At 37.9% G+C, this 17,581-nt stretch overlaps 1 protein-coding gene across 2 annotated transcripts; it reads right to left on the bottom strand.

Annotated features, from left to right (window-relative positions):
* Positions 1 to 291: 291 nt before the first annotated feature.
* Positions 292 to 13,977, bottom strand: LOC115779831 (protein shisa-5-like). 2 transcript variants are annotated; one of them, XM_030728689.1, is made up of 5 exons: positions 13,714 to 13,977; positions 12,843 to 12,978; positions 11,984 to 12,132; positions 3,509 to 3,808; positions 292 to 2,757 (listed from the first exon to the last, which is right to left on the bottom strand). In XM_030728689.1, exons 1-5 carry the CDS (start codon positions 13,778 to 13,780, stop codon positions 2,504 to 2,506), a joined length of 906 nt encoding a protein of 301 aa, XP_030584549.1. In that variant the 5' UTR covers positions 13,781 to 13,977; the 3' UTR covers positions 292 to 2,503. The 2 variants fall into 2 exon arrangements, with proteins under 2 accessions (XP_030584549.1, XP_030584550.1); XM_030728690.1 differs by having other exon boundaries at positions 292 to 2,738; positions 13,714 to 13,952.
* Positions 13,978 to 17,581: the final 3,604 nt, after the last annotated feature.

Below are 17,581 nucleotides of genomic sequence, written 5' to 3'. Positions count from 1 at the left end.
TATCAATTATTTTTGTACTCTGTCAAATTGTGTACTACACCGGCAACTCACTGGAAACATTTACATATTTACCAAATGACAGAACCTAAATAAACAATGTGGCACAATTTGGATTAGGTAACATATTAGAATTTTGAAATTATAGACCAGAAACATAAATATTACTGTATTATCTTGAGGGAATCATTATATGCACTCCCTAAACAAAGTTGTATTTTTAATAATTTTTAATGTATTCACCAACATGTTAATTCACTGGCTTTCATTTGTATGCCATACCAAAAACTGAGGAAAACAGCAAATATATATTTTATTTGAACATTCCGTTTGTTTTTACAAAATGAATAAATGACTTTAACAAAAAAAAAAAAAGTCCAACATATATTCTTGGAGTTACATTATTAGATTTTAAAGGAAAACAGAGTAGCTGGAACAAGAATAAATCTTTGCAAGCATGTCCCCCCACCCCACCTCCCTCAAAGAACACAATATACTGTAATCCACAACACATCAACACTGGCCAGAGGACAGAAACCACAGGCAGAACACATTTCACACAAAAGGAAAGCCTACCACAAAGGATTTCTATTAGTCAACAGGTTTTAAAACTACAAACGTGACATTGCATCCCTTTCATTAATTGGCATTTGGTGTCTTAAACATCAGTAGCTAACAAAAGACACTGCATAGGTGTGACCGACACACTAAAATGTAATGTTTCCTGCTGTGGTCTTTCACCTCAGACAAAGTCTAAACAAAGAAAGATGATAAATTGTCAGAGAAAAAGGTCTAGAAGTTCTAATGAGTCGTGACTGTACTTCTCTAGTGTCAGCTGAGTGAGTCACAAGGAAAAGGTCACTTCAAGTAATTTCAGTCAGCAGAAAGCAGAAGTAATGGCTTTTCCACAAGAAAATCCAAGTCAAATAACACACGAACATCTAAAATAACATCTAAAATTTGCTGGAAGGCACAATTCTTTCTTGCATTTAACATGTGTTCAACATATATTTGGTCGATTGAAAAGAAAAGAATCTCCTTTGGTAAAGTAATCTAAAGCTGCCAGTGCATTTCAGCTCAGATGGTTACAGATGTGCAAACTCTGTTTTACACAGAGCAGGGACACTGTAAAAAATGATCATAATCAAAGACGCCTGATAGAACATCTCACAGCTAACTGGCAATAACAAATGATCAGATATTTTAAAAAAAAAAAGAGAGAGCATTTCAGAATTAGAACTCGACTCTGTAAAAGACTGTTAGCAAATGGTTTAACAGTTTAAACTTCTCAATGTAAAATGTAAGAGCAGCAAATTACCACAGCCATCTCAAGAAACCTTATTTTACATATCACCAAAACATTTAAATAACTGGGAAATCTCTCTGTACATAAAAGGACAAATTAAAATTCAATATCTGTTACTGCAGTTCTGAAAAACCCAATGGACTCAACTACACCTCTGAAAACATCTTAGCAAACCAGTGAACACAATAGTTAATGTCGAGTTAATCTTATTCTAAGATTATACTCATTCTCTGGGATCACGCTCATTTAAGATAGACTGTGGAAAACTCTCCTGGTGTCTGACCAATCAAAATTTAAGAGGAGAGAGACCATCTAGCTTGTCATGTACATTAATGTGCATGTTGAGTGTAACATTCAGCTTACATGTGCATTTTGCACAGCATCCAGAGGTTGTTGGAAATGTAAGATGGGCAAATAAAACCTGAGCAATGAAAAAAAAAAAAAAAAAAAAAACCTTAACGCTAATCTGTGTGCATGCTACATAAAAACATGACGCAAACCACCCCTGTCTGTAAGTCTTATTTTGTTGAATTGGAACTGTAGTGCTGAACACTTTTCTAGATGTTAACTAAATGGAAACGAAATATGTGTGTTCTGAAAACACTGGTGGTCAAAAAACATAACATTTATCCTTTTCAGCATAAACCTTCCAGTGATAAATGTTGCACACTTTCAATTTGTTCACATGTATGACGACTTGCAAAACGAAACACACGAGTGAAAAAGGTTCAAAGCACTTCGTTGGTCTGCAGTAAACTGCCAGATAGCAACGAGATGATGGCCACGGACACTCAAACACCTTCGAAGTTTGACCACTGAATTTGACTGCAGTTACTGTAGGTGGAGGTCAGGAAGTTTGGCTGGTTGACAAAAAAGGCAAGAGGAATGTGTTGAGGAATGAGGCTGGAAAAAAAAATACTTGACCTACTCTTAAAAACAGTAAGAAACAGTGGTTTCATGTTTAATTTCTCAAAATAATTAAAGATGGACCCACTAAGAAACTGTTTAAAAAAAACAAAAATGACTATATTTACATACTGCATGCCTATGCAGTACAACCTAAACATGTTCACTTGGCAAATGTTCAGGAGAACCGACACACCATTTCTGCCCCAACATGTAGCCAATAAAATACATGAACTAAGTTACTCTGGAATTTCTCATCTTGATTCAAAGGACATACTTCCACATCAGCCAAGTTCAAAAAAATGCTGCAGCATGTTTGTGTCTGACTGAGGCACTGATGTCCACTCCCCAGCCTAGGGTGGTGGTAGAGCAAAATCTGGGTTGTATGCAGGCTGGGTGAGGAAGTCTCTGCTGGCGGGTGGAGCAGTAGGCTGTGGCTGGGCCGGAGGGTTCAGAGGGTACGCTGGCTGGCCGGGTGTAAACGCAGCCTGGCTGTAAGGCATCGGTTGTGGAGGGTAGGCAGGCCCGACTAGAAACAGAAAGAGAAGCTGGCATGAGAATGAATGTACGTAACATGTTAGTTACTACATGACGGTATGATGCACATTTCTTAAAAAAAAAAAAAAAACTCTTTATTTCTATCCTAAAACCTTTGTTCCCTACAGCTCCATCTGAGAAAGCTACCCCCTCAAATTCATTACAGTAAAGGCTATTCTAACAAATCCAAACTGTGCGTTAACTTAGTCAGGAGGTCTTGCGTTTATTTTTAAAATGATTCCCTTTAAATTAGGGTTAAATGTTCTCATCTTAATTTAGATTGAGTCATATTAATTACATTAAAATTTAATGCTACTTCCAATATTGTTTTTGTGTTTCCGGTGCTTGCCAGGGTACTGAAAACCGTACAGTACCAGAGTTGCTATGCTCTGCATTAAGTCAACAGACTGAACATAGTTTGTTTTTGTTTGTTTTTTTAATTTCTGGATGTCTACCGAAAAGCCAAAAAAAAAAAATAGCCTCTCTGGCAAAAGCTAACCTGACCTGTGAATGTTACATTATCTAGCCTTTATATAAGTTGTATTTGTGTTGGCCTGTATGTTTGTCGAGTGGCTGAGAGGATAAATCAACTTCTGTAGAGATATTTTTGGACATAGAAACTCCTTTTTCCAGTCAGGAGCTTCTATTAATATTTCCACAGATGCACAGTTTTGGTTTTCAAGGTTTTCAAAGTCTATTTTAACCCAGGCTAACAAATATATTGTTTTGGTAATTATGGGGTTGATGAAAAACCACACTCACTTGCTTCCTGATACGATGGTGGTGGTTGTCCCTGGTAGCCAGGCTGAGCTGGGTAGCCAGGCTGAGCTGGGTAGCCAGGCTGTGCAGGGTAGCCAGACTGTGCTGGGTAGCCAGGCTGTGCTGGGTAGCCAGGCTGAGCAGGGTAGCCAGGCTGTGCTGGGTAGCCAGGCTGCACTGCTACTGGCTGGTAGGGCACTCCCTGGTAGGATTGAGAGGGCCCAGGTACTGCAGTGGGCTGCTGGGGGTAATGCTGAGGAGTGGTGGTGACCACTGTGGTGTGGGTAGTGGTAGCTACCACAGCTGTAAGCAAACAAGTAACAGATTACAAATGTAGAAATTATTAGTTATTGCTGTGGTTGTTCTACATGAAGTGGAGGAGTACAGCCATCAGATGAATTATTCAGCTATGGAGGAAAAAAAAAAGGGCTTCAAAATGCCTAACTAGTTTCACTTAACAGACAGGACATCCCCGTGTCCTGTTCATCAGAGTCTTCAATAATTCATGCATGAATATTTGGAAACAGAAATCTCAGATTGTACTGTACTGTTATTGTGTCAGGCAGTGGCGGCTCCAGAAATATTTTTCTGCAGGTGGTAAGGGGGGGGCTAAGCATTTTACTGAGGGTGCTATGAAGGATAATTTGTTCTTTCAGTTCTCAACACACACAGACACAAGCTATTTTCTTGGGGGTGCTACAGGGGTGCTATGACTTTTCCAGGGGGAGCTATAGCACCTCCTAGCGCCCCCCCCTGGCACCGCCACTGGTGTCAGGCGGTGTAGCAAGACCTAAAAACTAGAAAAAGCTATTTCTACTTTGTTTATTATCCAGGAGGATACAGTTATATTAAGAATTAACAAACATTAATGAGCCACAATTTTTTTTATAATGTCATAAAGCTAACAGCACTGTGTTGGAAAAAAATAATAACAGACCAAATGTTACAACCAATGATGTCAATAATTAAACTGGAATAAATATATTGAAGGACAAACAAACATATTCTTTGTGGTTTGCCTTATTTTAATTTGAAGGATTTGTTTTGTTTGCTTCCTATTTGTTTGTTGTAGTTGTTTCTTTTGTTAAAGAGGAAAATTCACAGTGAAGAAAAAAATAACAAAAGCTCATTTCTAGTCTAAGCCGACTGTTTCATCATAGAAGCTTACAGACCAACAACAGCAGAATTCAACTGATGCACATGGTCTACATTGTTTTAAATATGCCACCAAGTTAACAACTGCTGGACAAATATGACGTAAGAGCTACAAAACCCATACCACAACTTCTGCATTTAACCAACTGCAAAAATCCCACTGTTGCTATAATAAGAATAGCTTGAGAAGAATCTAAAAAAATGGTTTATGTAAAGTTTCGATTTCTGAAATGATTTCTCAACACTCAGCTTAAAACAGAGATAGAAGATAGGAGCTGATAAAATGTTCCAGATAGGTTTAGCCAAATAATTTACAGCCATTATCCAAAAGCCTTCAATGTATATATTAATTTACTGGTAACAGTCTCATAATGAAGGACTAAAAACCAAATATCAAACAAAGAAAGGACAGTAATAGATGGTGCTCTTTTGATACATTATTTATCATCTTCTCCATAAGTTCTGCATCTAAGAAACATGCCATATTTTGTTTATTAAACATACAGAGATTTACACAGAAATTCTTTCAAGTAATTTCTAGATTGATATTTTACAGAGACTCAAAGAAACACCCTTGCAGGGATTCTTCATAATTAGACTCAGAGTGTAAACCCAATTCTGTGCAAGTACAGTGAAAAAGAAAGAGAGCACTGCTTAGAAAAAAAATAAATAAATAAAAAAATCCAAAACACAACACTTTGGGGGGTGAAAAGATGTTCTTTAACAGAGTGTCATCACGACCACTTCCTGTAAATGACGCAAGACAGCCTTTTCTATTTCCACTCTGTGGTTGCCATGGAAACAATGAGTCACACAGGGTGGAGCTCTGACATTCTTGGATTTGATCCCATCGTGCAACTGACTGAGCCAAAGAAGCCACATTGTGTTCCTTACACATATTTTTTGCTTCTCTGCAACAAAACTGTCACTTAATGGCAAAACATTTATGAGCTGCCTAAATGACTGCGACAGGAAGAGCAAGGAAGCATGAAGCGTAACATGGTGAATGCACTTGAGTGTAAATAGAAATACAGAGAACTTGGACGAGGGCAATGTGGAATTACAGAGCATTAAGTGGAATCTCATAAATCCAGCCTTTTGTAATTTAATGGATTTAAAGAGTTGAGAAGGGTTTGTTTCACCGACTGCATTCTTGCCAGAATAACCTGTCCAAGTTTTCTCTTTCTACAGAGGGCTATATATTTACTGTAGGCATGTGTCCTCTACACCTAAAGGGGAAACTCCTCTTTCTCTCCTTGTTGTTTTTTTCCCCCCACACTCACTGAGCAATGCAGCAACCTCTCAAAAAATGGGTCTGTTGAATTTCAAATCAATTAAGGCTTAAAGCAAATTGTCTCAGAGCCTAGATAAACAATACACAACAATCACTGATGAGTATAATTCTTCTTTGTAGGCTCTGAACCTGAGACAGACCTATGATTGATTGCACACATTCTACTAAGCTTTATTTCAGAAGACTTTGAACTTACATGTTTACTATAGACTAAGTTTGATTCTGAAATGTTGTTGTAAAAAAACAAGCAAACAAAAAAAAAAAAACAGTGTTGCTGGTCACAGCTAAGGAACAAGAAGGGATTACAAGAATCTAAATGTCTGCTGTATTGAGGCAGATCTGCACATCTATGAAGGCGACTTTCCACTGATTCAGTTGCAGAATCAGATTTGGTATCTTTCAAAAACAAAAACAAATGGACAATGGTGGTGATGCACATTTTCATTACTTTCAAGAAAGCCAAAGAATAGACTACAGCCTACAATGTTTCCAACTTCCCTACACAGTCACTGGCATCAAGCTTCCCACTGAAACTGCCAATCGTTAAAACAAATCACAAATGTAACCATATATTTTTAAAATACATCAAATGTTTTTCTACATCTGCATTTTATCCAGGATTACACAATCAGGAGTAAACAGTGGAATTCTTGGGGACTACCCTCAGCAGTGTTTGAATAATGTGACTATAGGACGCAAAGGGGTAAACTGCAGTTTACATTCAATGTGATGAAAAAACATACCAGCCAAACCATGTCTGACATTTAGGTTTGAAATAACCATGATTTTCTAGCTGGACAGACAATACCTAAAGGGGCATTAGATTAGACTTTTGCTTTAATGTTTTATCATGAAGCCTATTATACCTACTCATTTTAATAGCCACTGAAAAACAGCATCAGCTTTCAGACTGGTTGCACATAAATTTCTCTTTCAGTTCTGCCACCACCGTGCCACCAGGCTGGAATTTACGGCAAAGGGGAAGTATGTCAGCCATTGTGCAAACAAACACAAACAAAGCAGCTGGCTGCTAGCTTTGATTCTCAGAAAGTAATATCACACCAGTTTTCTGGCAGTTTTTACTGGATAAAAATACACAATGAAACTGTAATTTCCAACATTTAGGTTGTCTATGGCAGAGGTGCCCAACCCCTGGTACCGGGGTTGGGCACAATGAAAGAATAAATAACTTACATTATTTCCATTTTATTTATTTATTATCTGAGTCTGAACAATGTTTTATTTTGAAAAATGGGCAGATTCCCTCCTTTACATCCGTGTATGTGCATAGTGACATGTGTCACCATAGACATACATCATTTTTCAATGCAATTAATGAACAAATGTAGCCAGGTAGTAGTCTAAGCATTGCCTTATAGATGAAAGCAGTGACAGATCCGTGAGCGTATACATCACAGTGGTGCGTTGACGCTTCAACCATCTGAAAACATTGAGCAGAAGAATTCATATACAACGAATCCCCATAATCCAATTCAAGCAAAAAAGTTGCAGCAACAAGCTGCTTTTTTTTGTACTGAAAGAAAAACACAATTTGTTCTGAAAATAAAAACCCAAGTTAAGCTTCAGCTTCTTTACAAAGTTTTCCACATGTGGCTTGAACATCAATCAAGAGACCCAAGTATTTGTAAGTGTGCACCTACTCCATTTCATATGAACACTGAGGGGTTTATTTCTAGCCTCTTCCTAAAATTTGAAAATAGCATTAACTTAGTCTTGTCAATCAATGAATGCTGGATAGTAACAAACGCCTGCTGCAGGGATTCAGTGCTCTGAGTATGAGTTGATCCATAATTCAATTCAATTCAGTTTTATTTATATAGCGCCAAATCACAACAAACAGTCGCCTCAAGGCGCTTTGTATTGTGGGTAAAGACCCTACAATAATGTAAAGACCCTACCATAGCAGTAAATAACTGTGTCATCAGCATAAAAATGCAAATTTGCACCTGACACATTTGCACCCAAGTCACTGACATGAATAATGAATAAAAGAGGGCCTAAAACAGATCCCTGGGGTACCTTGACAAATCAAATAGTGATGCACCATATTGTTTCTTGTCAAGTGCCACAATAATATAATTTACCTTCATTGCAGCTGTGATGTACTATGCTTTTTTTCTGAAGCCTGATTGTTTTATAAGATGTTATTGTAATGTAGAAACTCCTTAACGTGCTCACTCACAAGAGCTTCAAGAATTTTAGCCAGCACTGACAGAATAGATATTGGCTGATAATTAGTTATAGCTGCTGGGTCACCACCTTTTGATAAAGGAAAAAAAACAAAAGTTGATTTCCACACAAAAGGAATTTGATTTTTTTTTTCACACTGAGATTAAAAAGGATAGTAACAGTCTGCTACAAAATCCGCTGCCAGCTTCAAAAAGCATGGATCCATCAAATCAGGTCCACAAAATATCCTGTCTTAAGCCAGTCCCACTTCAAATCTCCAGCTAAAACAAATTTGCTATAATTTAATCTGGATAAAAGTTGCTTTAAAGATTGTAAAGCTTCCTTGGAGGCAGACTGAGGCCTGTAGCACCCAACAACAGTTATACAAAGGCTTTTAGTAATTTCCACTTTTAATGGCAAAAATTCCAGTTGTTTGCAGATTGACTCAGAGAGCACTATTGACGTGTCAAATCTTGATTTAACATTAATAGCAACACTGCTACCTTTCTTGGGCCTGTTGATACGATAAACATTGTATCCATTTATGTTCATCAGCAATAGATTTGGTCAGATAAGTTTCAGAAATCACAACAATATCTGTTTTAACCCAAATCTTGACCATGTCGATCTTAGAAAGCAAGCTGTGCACATTAAGGTGAACAAGTTTAAGACCAGACAAGGATTTAAAATCAGCTGGGTCAGGTTGCCCATTACCAGTTAAAAGTAATAATAATACAATCAACAATCTCTGCCTGGTAACATTGCATATTGAATCAGACAACCAATAAGCTGAACCCAAGCAAGATTTCTCACAGAACATGAGGTAACTGTGCAGAGCAAGAAGGATTTGAAGTTAAGGTAAATCTCTGGGCAGATTCTCTGGGCCTTTTTTTGTTTGTTTGTTTGTTTGTTTGTTTGTTTGTTTCCATGGTTGGGGAAGTAACTTGTTTTTTCTTTTGTTTTTTTAAAAGCAGACTCAGCCCAAAAGTAGCTGAAAAAGCTGAAAATATTTTAATGAAACTCTTTACACAAGACACTGTTAGTCATCTTCATTTTCCATGAGCATAATTAGCTACATTGATTCACAATTCATTCCACTGTAGACAAAACATCTTCCACAAAGATTATTTGGCTCTCCCTACAAAGCAGATGGCAAACATAGCCACAAATCCTATGTGGTTATCACAATAAACATGTGCATTGCACCGAATTCCAAAGTACCTAAAACAGCCTCTCCTATGTTAACACAACAGTGGGAAAATAACACCAGCTGAAACACACTTCATTACAGTCACAGCTGGTTGCCTATAAAATTTTCAAAGTATTCTCTCTTTGATATATGGGGATCTCTCCAAAATATGTGTTGATCTTAATTGTTGATAGTCTGGTATAAAAAGTAGCTGTTTAGATCTGTACCAACAGCACAAAAAAAAAAAAAACAGTAGGTGTCCCTGTGGAGCGGTGTCAGATTGTTTCCAATCTTGATACAATTCAAGCACAATTGCTTCAAATGTTTTCTGGATCACAAGGCCTCACTTTGCCCATCACGGGTGACGACAAGGTTAGCATGCAGAACAAGTAGGGTCCATTGAGGGATTGCTAATATAAACAGTGAACACATCCAAGGATACTACTTTCCACCATCCTGTTTGCAAAATATGTAATCAGAATGTAGTATGTAAAAAAGGTGTAGATATCAGAATGAAAAATTGCATATTTAATGATGCCTCTAAGTAGCAAGCACAGTTATTTATTCTATGTTCATTGTTTGTTGTGAAGATGATTACCGGTTATGAAGAAACAGGAAAGTCATGTGGTGTCATGCAGCACTTGTGTCTTTGTAACATAGCTTGCTGTAATACCATTTAGAATCATTATAGGGCCAAAAGTTAGCTGTTGTAGGTTTAATAGGATTGGTTAATTGCTGGCTGTGGTCTTTTCATGAGATTTGAGAGAACAGAGATGCACTAATGGCTTACAAATGTTTGAGCTGTGGTTTAATAGACAAACTGATAACAATCAAAAACACCCACACAGATGGCTCTTGGCACGTTAAAGTTGGTATTTCAATTTGCAGGAAACTTAAACTTGACTACTCAAAGTTCTCAAAGTAAACAGATTCAAAAATCAAGTAAAGACATGACCCTTGAAGTGAAACAAATACATTAGTATCGAAGTTTGGCCCAAATTCTAAACGGCAATTATCTCTAACGACATGCTGAGTCATCGACCCGTGGGATACACTTCCACTAATAAGAATCACTGTAAAGAAATACTTGTAACGTATGTCACTCAAAAAGCTCAAATGAGGAACTTCACAGCTCAGAAGAATTTACAAATCCTCTGTATATTGCAATGATTTTGAAACATTAGGTCAGGTTGTGCTCTCTGTCTCAGTTCTTGTGTTATTTGTCAGACCAAATTTCTGCAGTAATGAAAGTCATGTGGTGGGTGGGCCAACAGTCTTCAAATGAGTCCCCTCACATTGTGCTTCAAAAACTGCATGGACAAAAACTCCAACTCAATAGAAACCAAGAGTCTGACTTATTCTGGAGATGGCAAAAATCCGACGTACATATCTATCTAGGTGAGAAGCTCAACAGCAGACAGTCCACAAAAAAAAAAAAAAAAAAAGCGTTGCATGTTGGCTGCGAGCAGGCGACCTACAAATGTGCAGCAACACGTTGCAGATGCAGCAGCACAGGCCTGCAAGCTCTTTATATATTAATAATACGAAGTGTCACTAGTAAAAACTTGTAGTTATCAGTAGTATCATGAGTAGGTAATACAAATGTAGTTAAACTGGTATGCAAAAAATAGATTAAAAAACTAAAACTGAGAATTTTTTTTGGGGGGGGGGGCACTTTTCTTCTTAGTTTTTTTCGTAAAGTTTTGCTCAAGTTGATCACATTTTCAAATTTGTGTGTTAACCTGCTGCTGTTCATGTTGATTCTGGAGGTAAGAAACAACAATCAGAGACTTGAAATGTTTCACACCACAGTGGCTACTCCTCAGTTTAACACATCACTGAATGGAACTACAGTCTGTTTTGAACGCCTGAACTAGTCTATAAATAGGCAAGGTGGTCAACTTTGCACAAAACAACAGCCTACAGATCTATATCTAAGGCCTCTAAGCTTCCTGACCAGCAGACCACAGGTGGTACGAGTGGGTCAACTCACCTCATCCTCCCTCACCCTCAACACTGGATCCCCCCAAGGCTGTGTGCTCAGCCCTCTGCTGTACTCACTGTACACCCATGACTGCGAGGCCACATCAGAGTCCAACGTCATCATCAAGTTTGCTGACGACACTGCTGTTGTGGGACTAATCTTCCACAATGAGGAGACAGCCTACAGGAGAGAGGTCTCTCGCCTGGAGAACTGGTGCCAGGAGAACCACCTCCTGCTCAACGTCAGCAAAACGAAGGAACTGATCGTGGACTTCAGCAGGAAGCAGCAGAGGGACTACCATCCACTTGTCATCAGTGGTGCTGACTATCTTAATCTTAATCTTAATCTTGGTTGTACTTTTTGTGTCCACAAGTCCGTTTGTGGATGTGATGTAAATTTCATCATCAGATGGTGCGTGTGAGGCAGATGTCCACATGCCTGCCAATTTTTTTTGCAACTACACTGACCTGCCATCAGAGACTTTACATTACAGTGCACCAAATGAATAAGTTGAACTTAATTCTGCTGAATCCTAATTTTATCTCTTTATTAACCACTACTAGTAAGAGCAGGTGTTACAATTAGGCCCTAATTTTGGCCCCTTGGCAAAATGAAGTAATCTCTCAAATTAAATAAAGTATTAGTTATTGGCAGAATAATACTTACGGCGTGGTTTGCGGCACATCTTGTACAGGCAACAGCAGGGGCAAATGCAGCAGCAGATGAAGATGAGCACAATGATGATGAAGCTCACAACGCCAGCGATTGTGGGTAATGTATCATGGACGAATTCGTGTGAGGGAATGTTGCTGAAACTGAAAAGGAAACAATGAAATAAGTATGCAATATAATCTTTATATGGCATTAATTTACTGTTATAAAACAGTAAAATGTAAAAATAAAATACTACAAGTCCTTTCAGTTCCCCAAGTCAAATTCAGGACTTTTTAGGACATTTTAAAATGACAATCAAGTATGATGGAAAACCAAACAAGTTACAAGGTGTCACCTTCTAACAACCTGCACACAACATACAAAAGCTCTTTTTCTAGATTTATGGGGGGGATTTTATTTTTTTTCAACAAACTGAATTAATTCATTTAAGACCAGCAGAGTCCCTGTCAATCCTCCAGCAGATATGGGGAGGATCACAGTTTATGAATCTTAGCAATAATGTGAATGAAGGTCTCTGGCAGTAGCTGGCTCACACGTCAGCTTTCTGCTGGCGGTCATGCACAGGAAGACATTGCTTCCTGTTTCTTAATGGCAAAATCCAGGCCTAAAACACACACACACACACATATACTTACACAGAGAGAAGGGGGGGGCACTATCTAAAATAGAAATTACTATGCCAGGTTGGTAAAGGCACTTCATTGTCGATTATAGAATAAAATAGAAACTTGTACTATTGTTCTTGGTCATCCTCCTCAAAACGATTAATATATTCTGGTTAAAATACCTTACACAAAGCAGTTAAAGGCAATTTATAATCAATTACAGAATAAAATAGAAAAAAACATACCATTGTTCTTGTTTATCTTCATCAAACTTTTGCCAAAGATTTGAACAACAATATCGGTTGCTGCAGCTACCACAGCAAAATCCAAAATAACATTTCTGGAAGCCCTTACCACCGTAGGCCAGGCAGTCGTCCCCTGCTGCAACACAGAAAACAGAGAGGGCCAGGAAACGTTATTAGCTAATAACTAATTATTCTGCCCGTAACGTTTTTTTATTTATTTATTTATTAGCTATGATAATTCATAGCTAATAGCTGAATATTAACGAGTTACTGATTCAGCTTCAGTTTCATTTCAGAGGCTGTAGTTCTGGGTGCTGTAAGTGCACTACATTGTACAGAGAGGTTGTGTTTTCACACCCTTAATATACTCACCGAGTTTAAAACCCTTTTGATTCCACCTTGTGGTTTTTTTTGTACTGCTGTTAAATTATCTTTCTTATGTTTCTTACAATGGAACTAACCTATATACTTGCTTGTGCCTAATTAACTGGGAAGCTGAGTGTGCCGGTTAATTAGGTACAGGCAAGATTATATTGCATAATACTTATAGCCGGCTATAACATTGGGAAATACCCAGACACTGACACTAATTAACGTTTAAATATGTCCGTGTATGTATTCTTATGTTTAAATGACTTTCAAATAAAGAAAATAGGACTGAAATTAATTCATGTTACAGTGTTATTAAAAGGGTTAAACACAAACGGTAACTTTAAAAACAATAACCTCAGTGACATCGCCCTAACAGCGGTGTGTTATCGGTTTGACGCTAACGTGATAGACTGCAGGTCGGCCGGAGACAACGCGCAGTTAGTTCGTCAATGCTGACAAGAAAAACGGCTGTTTTAGAGCTTAAAATAATCAAACCTACCGGATACACAAGGGAACAGTACCACAAAGAGAGCCAACACAACAATACTGGGCAGGCCTGGAGCCATATCTAGTCTAACATTCCCGGATTCAGTCAAGGAACTGGGAGTCTTCGGCAGCTTCAGGGGAGGAGGTCTGGCGTGATGTGAAATCAACGACTACTGCAAAGATCGTCTACACACGAGGCCGCCTCCCTCAGCTTCGTGTTCCGGCCCATTGCTAGACTCTTTCTTTTCATAGACTATATATTACCAAGAGTCTATGAATACAGCTTTATGAACGGTCTTATGTTACGACCATGGACTGTTTAAAAACGGTTACGACATGGGGGAAATTGTAATAAATAAGGAAAAAGATTTTGGGTAACGGAAAAATTGCCCCCCCCCCCCCCCCCCCCCCCCCCCCAATTTGGCTGCAGACAAGATGGCGAACCTCCACGACAAGCACCTCCGCAGAGGAAGTTCTTACCTTGTCGTCTACTACTTCTTCTTTTACACATAAAAGTTCTTCCTTTTTTTTTTTTTTTTTTTTTTTTAAATCAGACAATCGACTCAAATGCATTTTAAAGGCCTTTTATAATATTTAAATCAATTTTACATTTTGGAGGAGGGACTGACTATCCAGAGACCCAGTGGCAGGAGGGACCATTACAATTCCGGTGTGAAAGGTTTTTCATCCATCCATCCATACATTTTCTTCCGCTTAGAGGTGGCAATGAAGTCAATTTCTATTTAATTAGTGTCTTAAATTGAGCTGAAATTACTTGAATAAATTGTCTGGAACCTGAACTTTAATTCCAAAGATCTGTGTAGGCAGATGAAATTGTTTAGCCTTCCACTCTGAGGCCTTTACAGCATATCTAATTCATTGCATCGAGGTGACTACTTGAGTCATGTCTTCTCCAAGAAAGTGAAATCAAAAAGCAAGCAGAAGGAGCGAAAAGCAAATTGAGACTGTTAACAAATTTCTGTACAAAGAAAGAGCACAGCTAAAAGTTTCAGAAGGGTTTAGCTATCAGCATTGACCCAGTATGAGATGTGACAGTATCTATCAAAATTACAGAATACTACTAAACATCATGAAAGACATAGGCCTACCCCAGAATTTCATAAACTATCTTTGTTTTATTTATCATGCATTTACTTATTATCATAACATAAAAAATCCTAAATTAAAACAGAAATACAGTAAAACATTGTATAGAGTGTGACATGCAACGATTCTCAGGAGTACAGTTTTCGAGTGTGCAAAGTACAGTTAGTATCTGTAGAATAAACAGAATTTACAATCTCTGGTGAATTGTCAGGGCTTTAACCATCACAGACGCATCTTAGACCAAGAGACTGGTCTTATTTTCCTTTTGCCACAAAATTGATGCCCTTGTCTTACTGTTAGCACGATTCTGGTAGCAATTATCAAAATGACATTTTTTTCTTTCTTCCTGTCACACAATGTGTAACATGTACATTACTTGAACTGCCACCACTATAGTCATCATATCTCTACTCATACCACTCAGCACTGTGATTTAACTGAGCTACTTAACCTGGTTGGTTGGTGTAGTTATTTATTTATTTAGTCATTGTTCCTCGCACACTTACTCGAATACCCCCACCCCACTCATGCAAATATGCAGATACCCATGCACTACATGTACTTTACACTCTTCATTTTAAGTTATTGTGCTATACTTGACATCTGTCGTGCTTTGATATGTCAGTGTCTTTTTTTTTGTCACAGTATCTCTGTGTCACAGTAAATGAGCAAAATAATGTATCTGTTAATGTAAGGCACTAACAGAGGAAAAGCATAATGTGAAAAAATATGGAAAATATTAATTGCTGGGTATTTTAATATGCTTAAAAACAAACAAACAAAAAAAAAAAACTTCACTTTGTGGCATTACACATTTCCAACTACTAGGAATGTCAAATCCAAGGTCAAAGTATAGTCGTGGCCAAAGGTTTTAAGTATTAACGTATTGATTTTCTCAAAGTTGGCTATTTCTGTTTTTATGATGGCAATTTGCATCTACTCCAGAATGTCATGAAGAGTGAACAGATGATTTGCAGTTAATAGGAAAGTTCCTCTTTGCCATGAAAATTAATTTAATCCCCCCAAAAAAACATTTCAACTGCATTTCAGCCCAGCCACAAAAGGACCTGCTGACATCATTTCAGTGATCCTTTCATTAACAGAGATCAGAGTATTGACGAGGACAAGGCTGGAGATCACGCCATCATGCTGACTGAGTTGGAATTCAGACTGGATGCTTTAATAGGAGGGTGGTGATTGAAATCATTGTTCTTCAGCTGTCAACCAGGGTTACCTGCAAGGAAACACATGCAGTCATTATTGCTTTGCATAAAAAGGGCTTCGATAGCAGGGATACTGCTGCTAGCAAGACTGCATCTAAATCAACTGTTTATGGATCATCAAGAACTTCAAAGAGAGTGGTTCAGTTTTTGTAAAGAAGGCTTCCAGGACCCTATCCTAAAGGTGATTTAGCTACAGGGTCAGAGCACCCCCAGTGCAGAGCTTGCTCAAGAATGGCAGCAGTTAGGTGTGAGTGCACCTGCACACACAATGAGATGAGGTCTTTTGGAGGCTGGCCTGGTTTCAGGAAGGGCAGCAAAACCCCCACAAATTCTGACAAACTCCAAGCATTGATTATGCAAGAATTTGTTGCCACCAGTCAGGATTTGGCCGACAAGTTGACTGACAGCATGTGAGGGCAATGAGAGGTCTTGAAAGAAAAGGGCCAACATTACAAATACTGATTCTGTGCATATACTTAATTTATTTGTAAATAAAAGCCTTTTAAGCTTATGACATTCTAGTAATTATACTTGAGTATATCATAGAAACACCTGACAAAATGATCTAAAAACACTGAAGCAGTAAATTTGGCAAAAATCAATACTTGTGTCATTCTCAAAACTTTTGGTCACAGCTGCAAAGGTCAAAAGTTCAAATAGATATTATATAACATTTGAACTCTGACAGTTGCATTTAATACTTGATACTGCTCCAATTTGTAATTTTTGTATTTGTACAATTTGTGACTAGCTTAGGAAAAATGATGATCTGAAAATGAACTCCTACCACTGTTTGGCTCACTAGTGCCACATTTCAGGGATCACATTGTAGTTTAGTTAATTCTGGTTTCAATTAAAAACCATTGGTTTTAGAACTGGCTTGTAGCATTTCATCAAAAATAGAGCCAAACAACCATTTTAAACACTATTTTCACTTTCAGTACCCCTGTTATTTATTTTTTGAAAGCACTGTGGCTGTAAACCCCTGAATCACACATCCACTATAAGCAAACACAGTGGAGAGGACAAACTCTCTTTTAACTTACCCCAGCGCCCAATCCAGCCCCAACTGTAACTTTTACCTAAAAGAAAATAATTAATCTTAAAAGCAGATCAAGTGTCTGTCAAACTGTTTCAAATGTAATCTGGGATGATTATAGTCATTTATTTCCTGATTACATAGTTGTGATTGATTTTAATCTAAATCTGTCACTGCCCAGCTATTTAATCAGAAATTAAGTACTTTATTAAACTTTTTAAAGGCCATGCATAAAATCAGGGGACATTGGGACCTAAACATTTATTGTAGAAACAATTTAACTGACGTAACATCACATTGTCAGTAGGAAAAATTAATGGGATGTTTACATCTAACTGTTTCCTCTACTTTATTGTACAAAAGATTTGGCTGGGTCCAGAGCACAGAATCTGTCCGGTGTACGTGTTAGTACAAATGAAAGCTTTGAATTTTATTGATTTCCATTTGTGTTTAATTTGTGTCGCAGTGATCTCCAGGGTAGACTCCTCTCTTGGCTGTTGATAAAATATTTT

The sequence above is a fragment of the Archocentrus centrarchus genome, chromosome 5, assembly GCF_007364275.1.
Source record: "Archocentrus centrarchus isolate MPI-CPG fArcCen1 chromosome 5, fArcCen1, whole genome shotgun sequence".
Taxonomy (NCBI): domain Eukaryota; kingdom Metazoa; phylum Chordata; class Actinopteri; order Cichliformes; family Cichlidae; genus Archocentrus; species Archocentrus centrarchus.
This window is presented reverse-complemented; position numbering and strand designations above follow the sequence as displayed.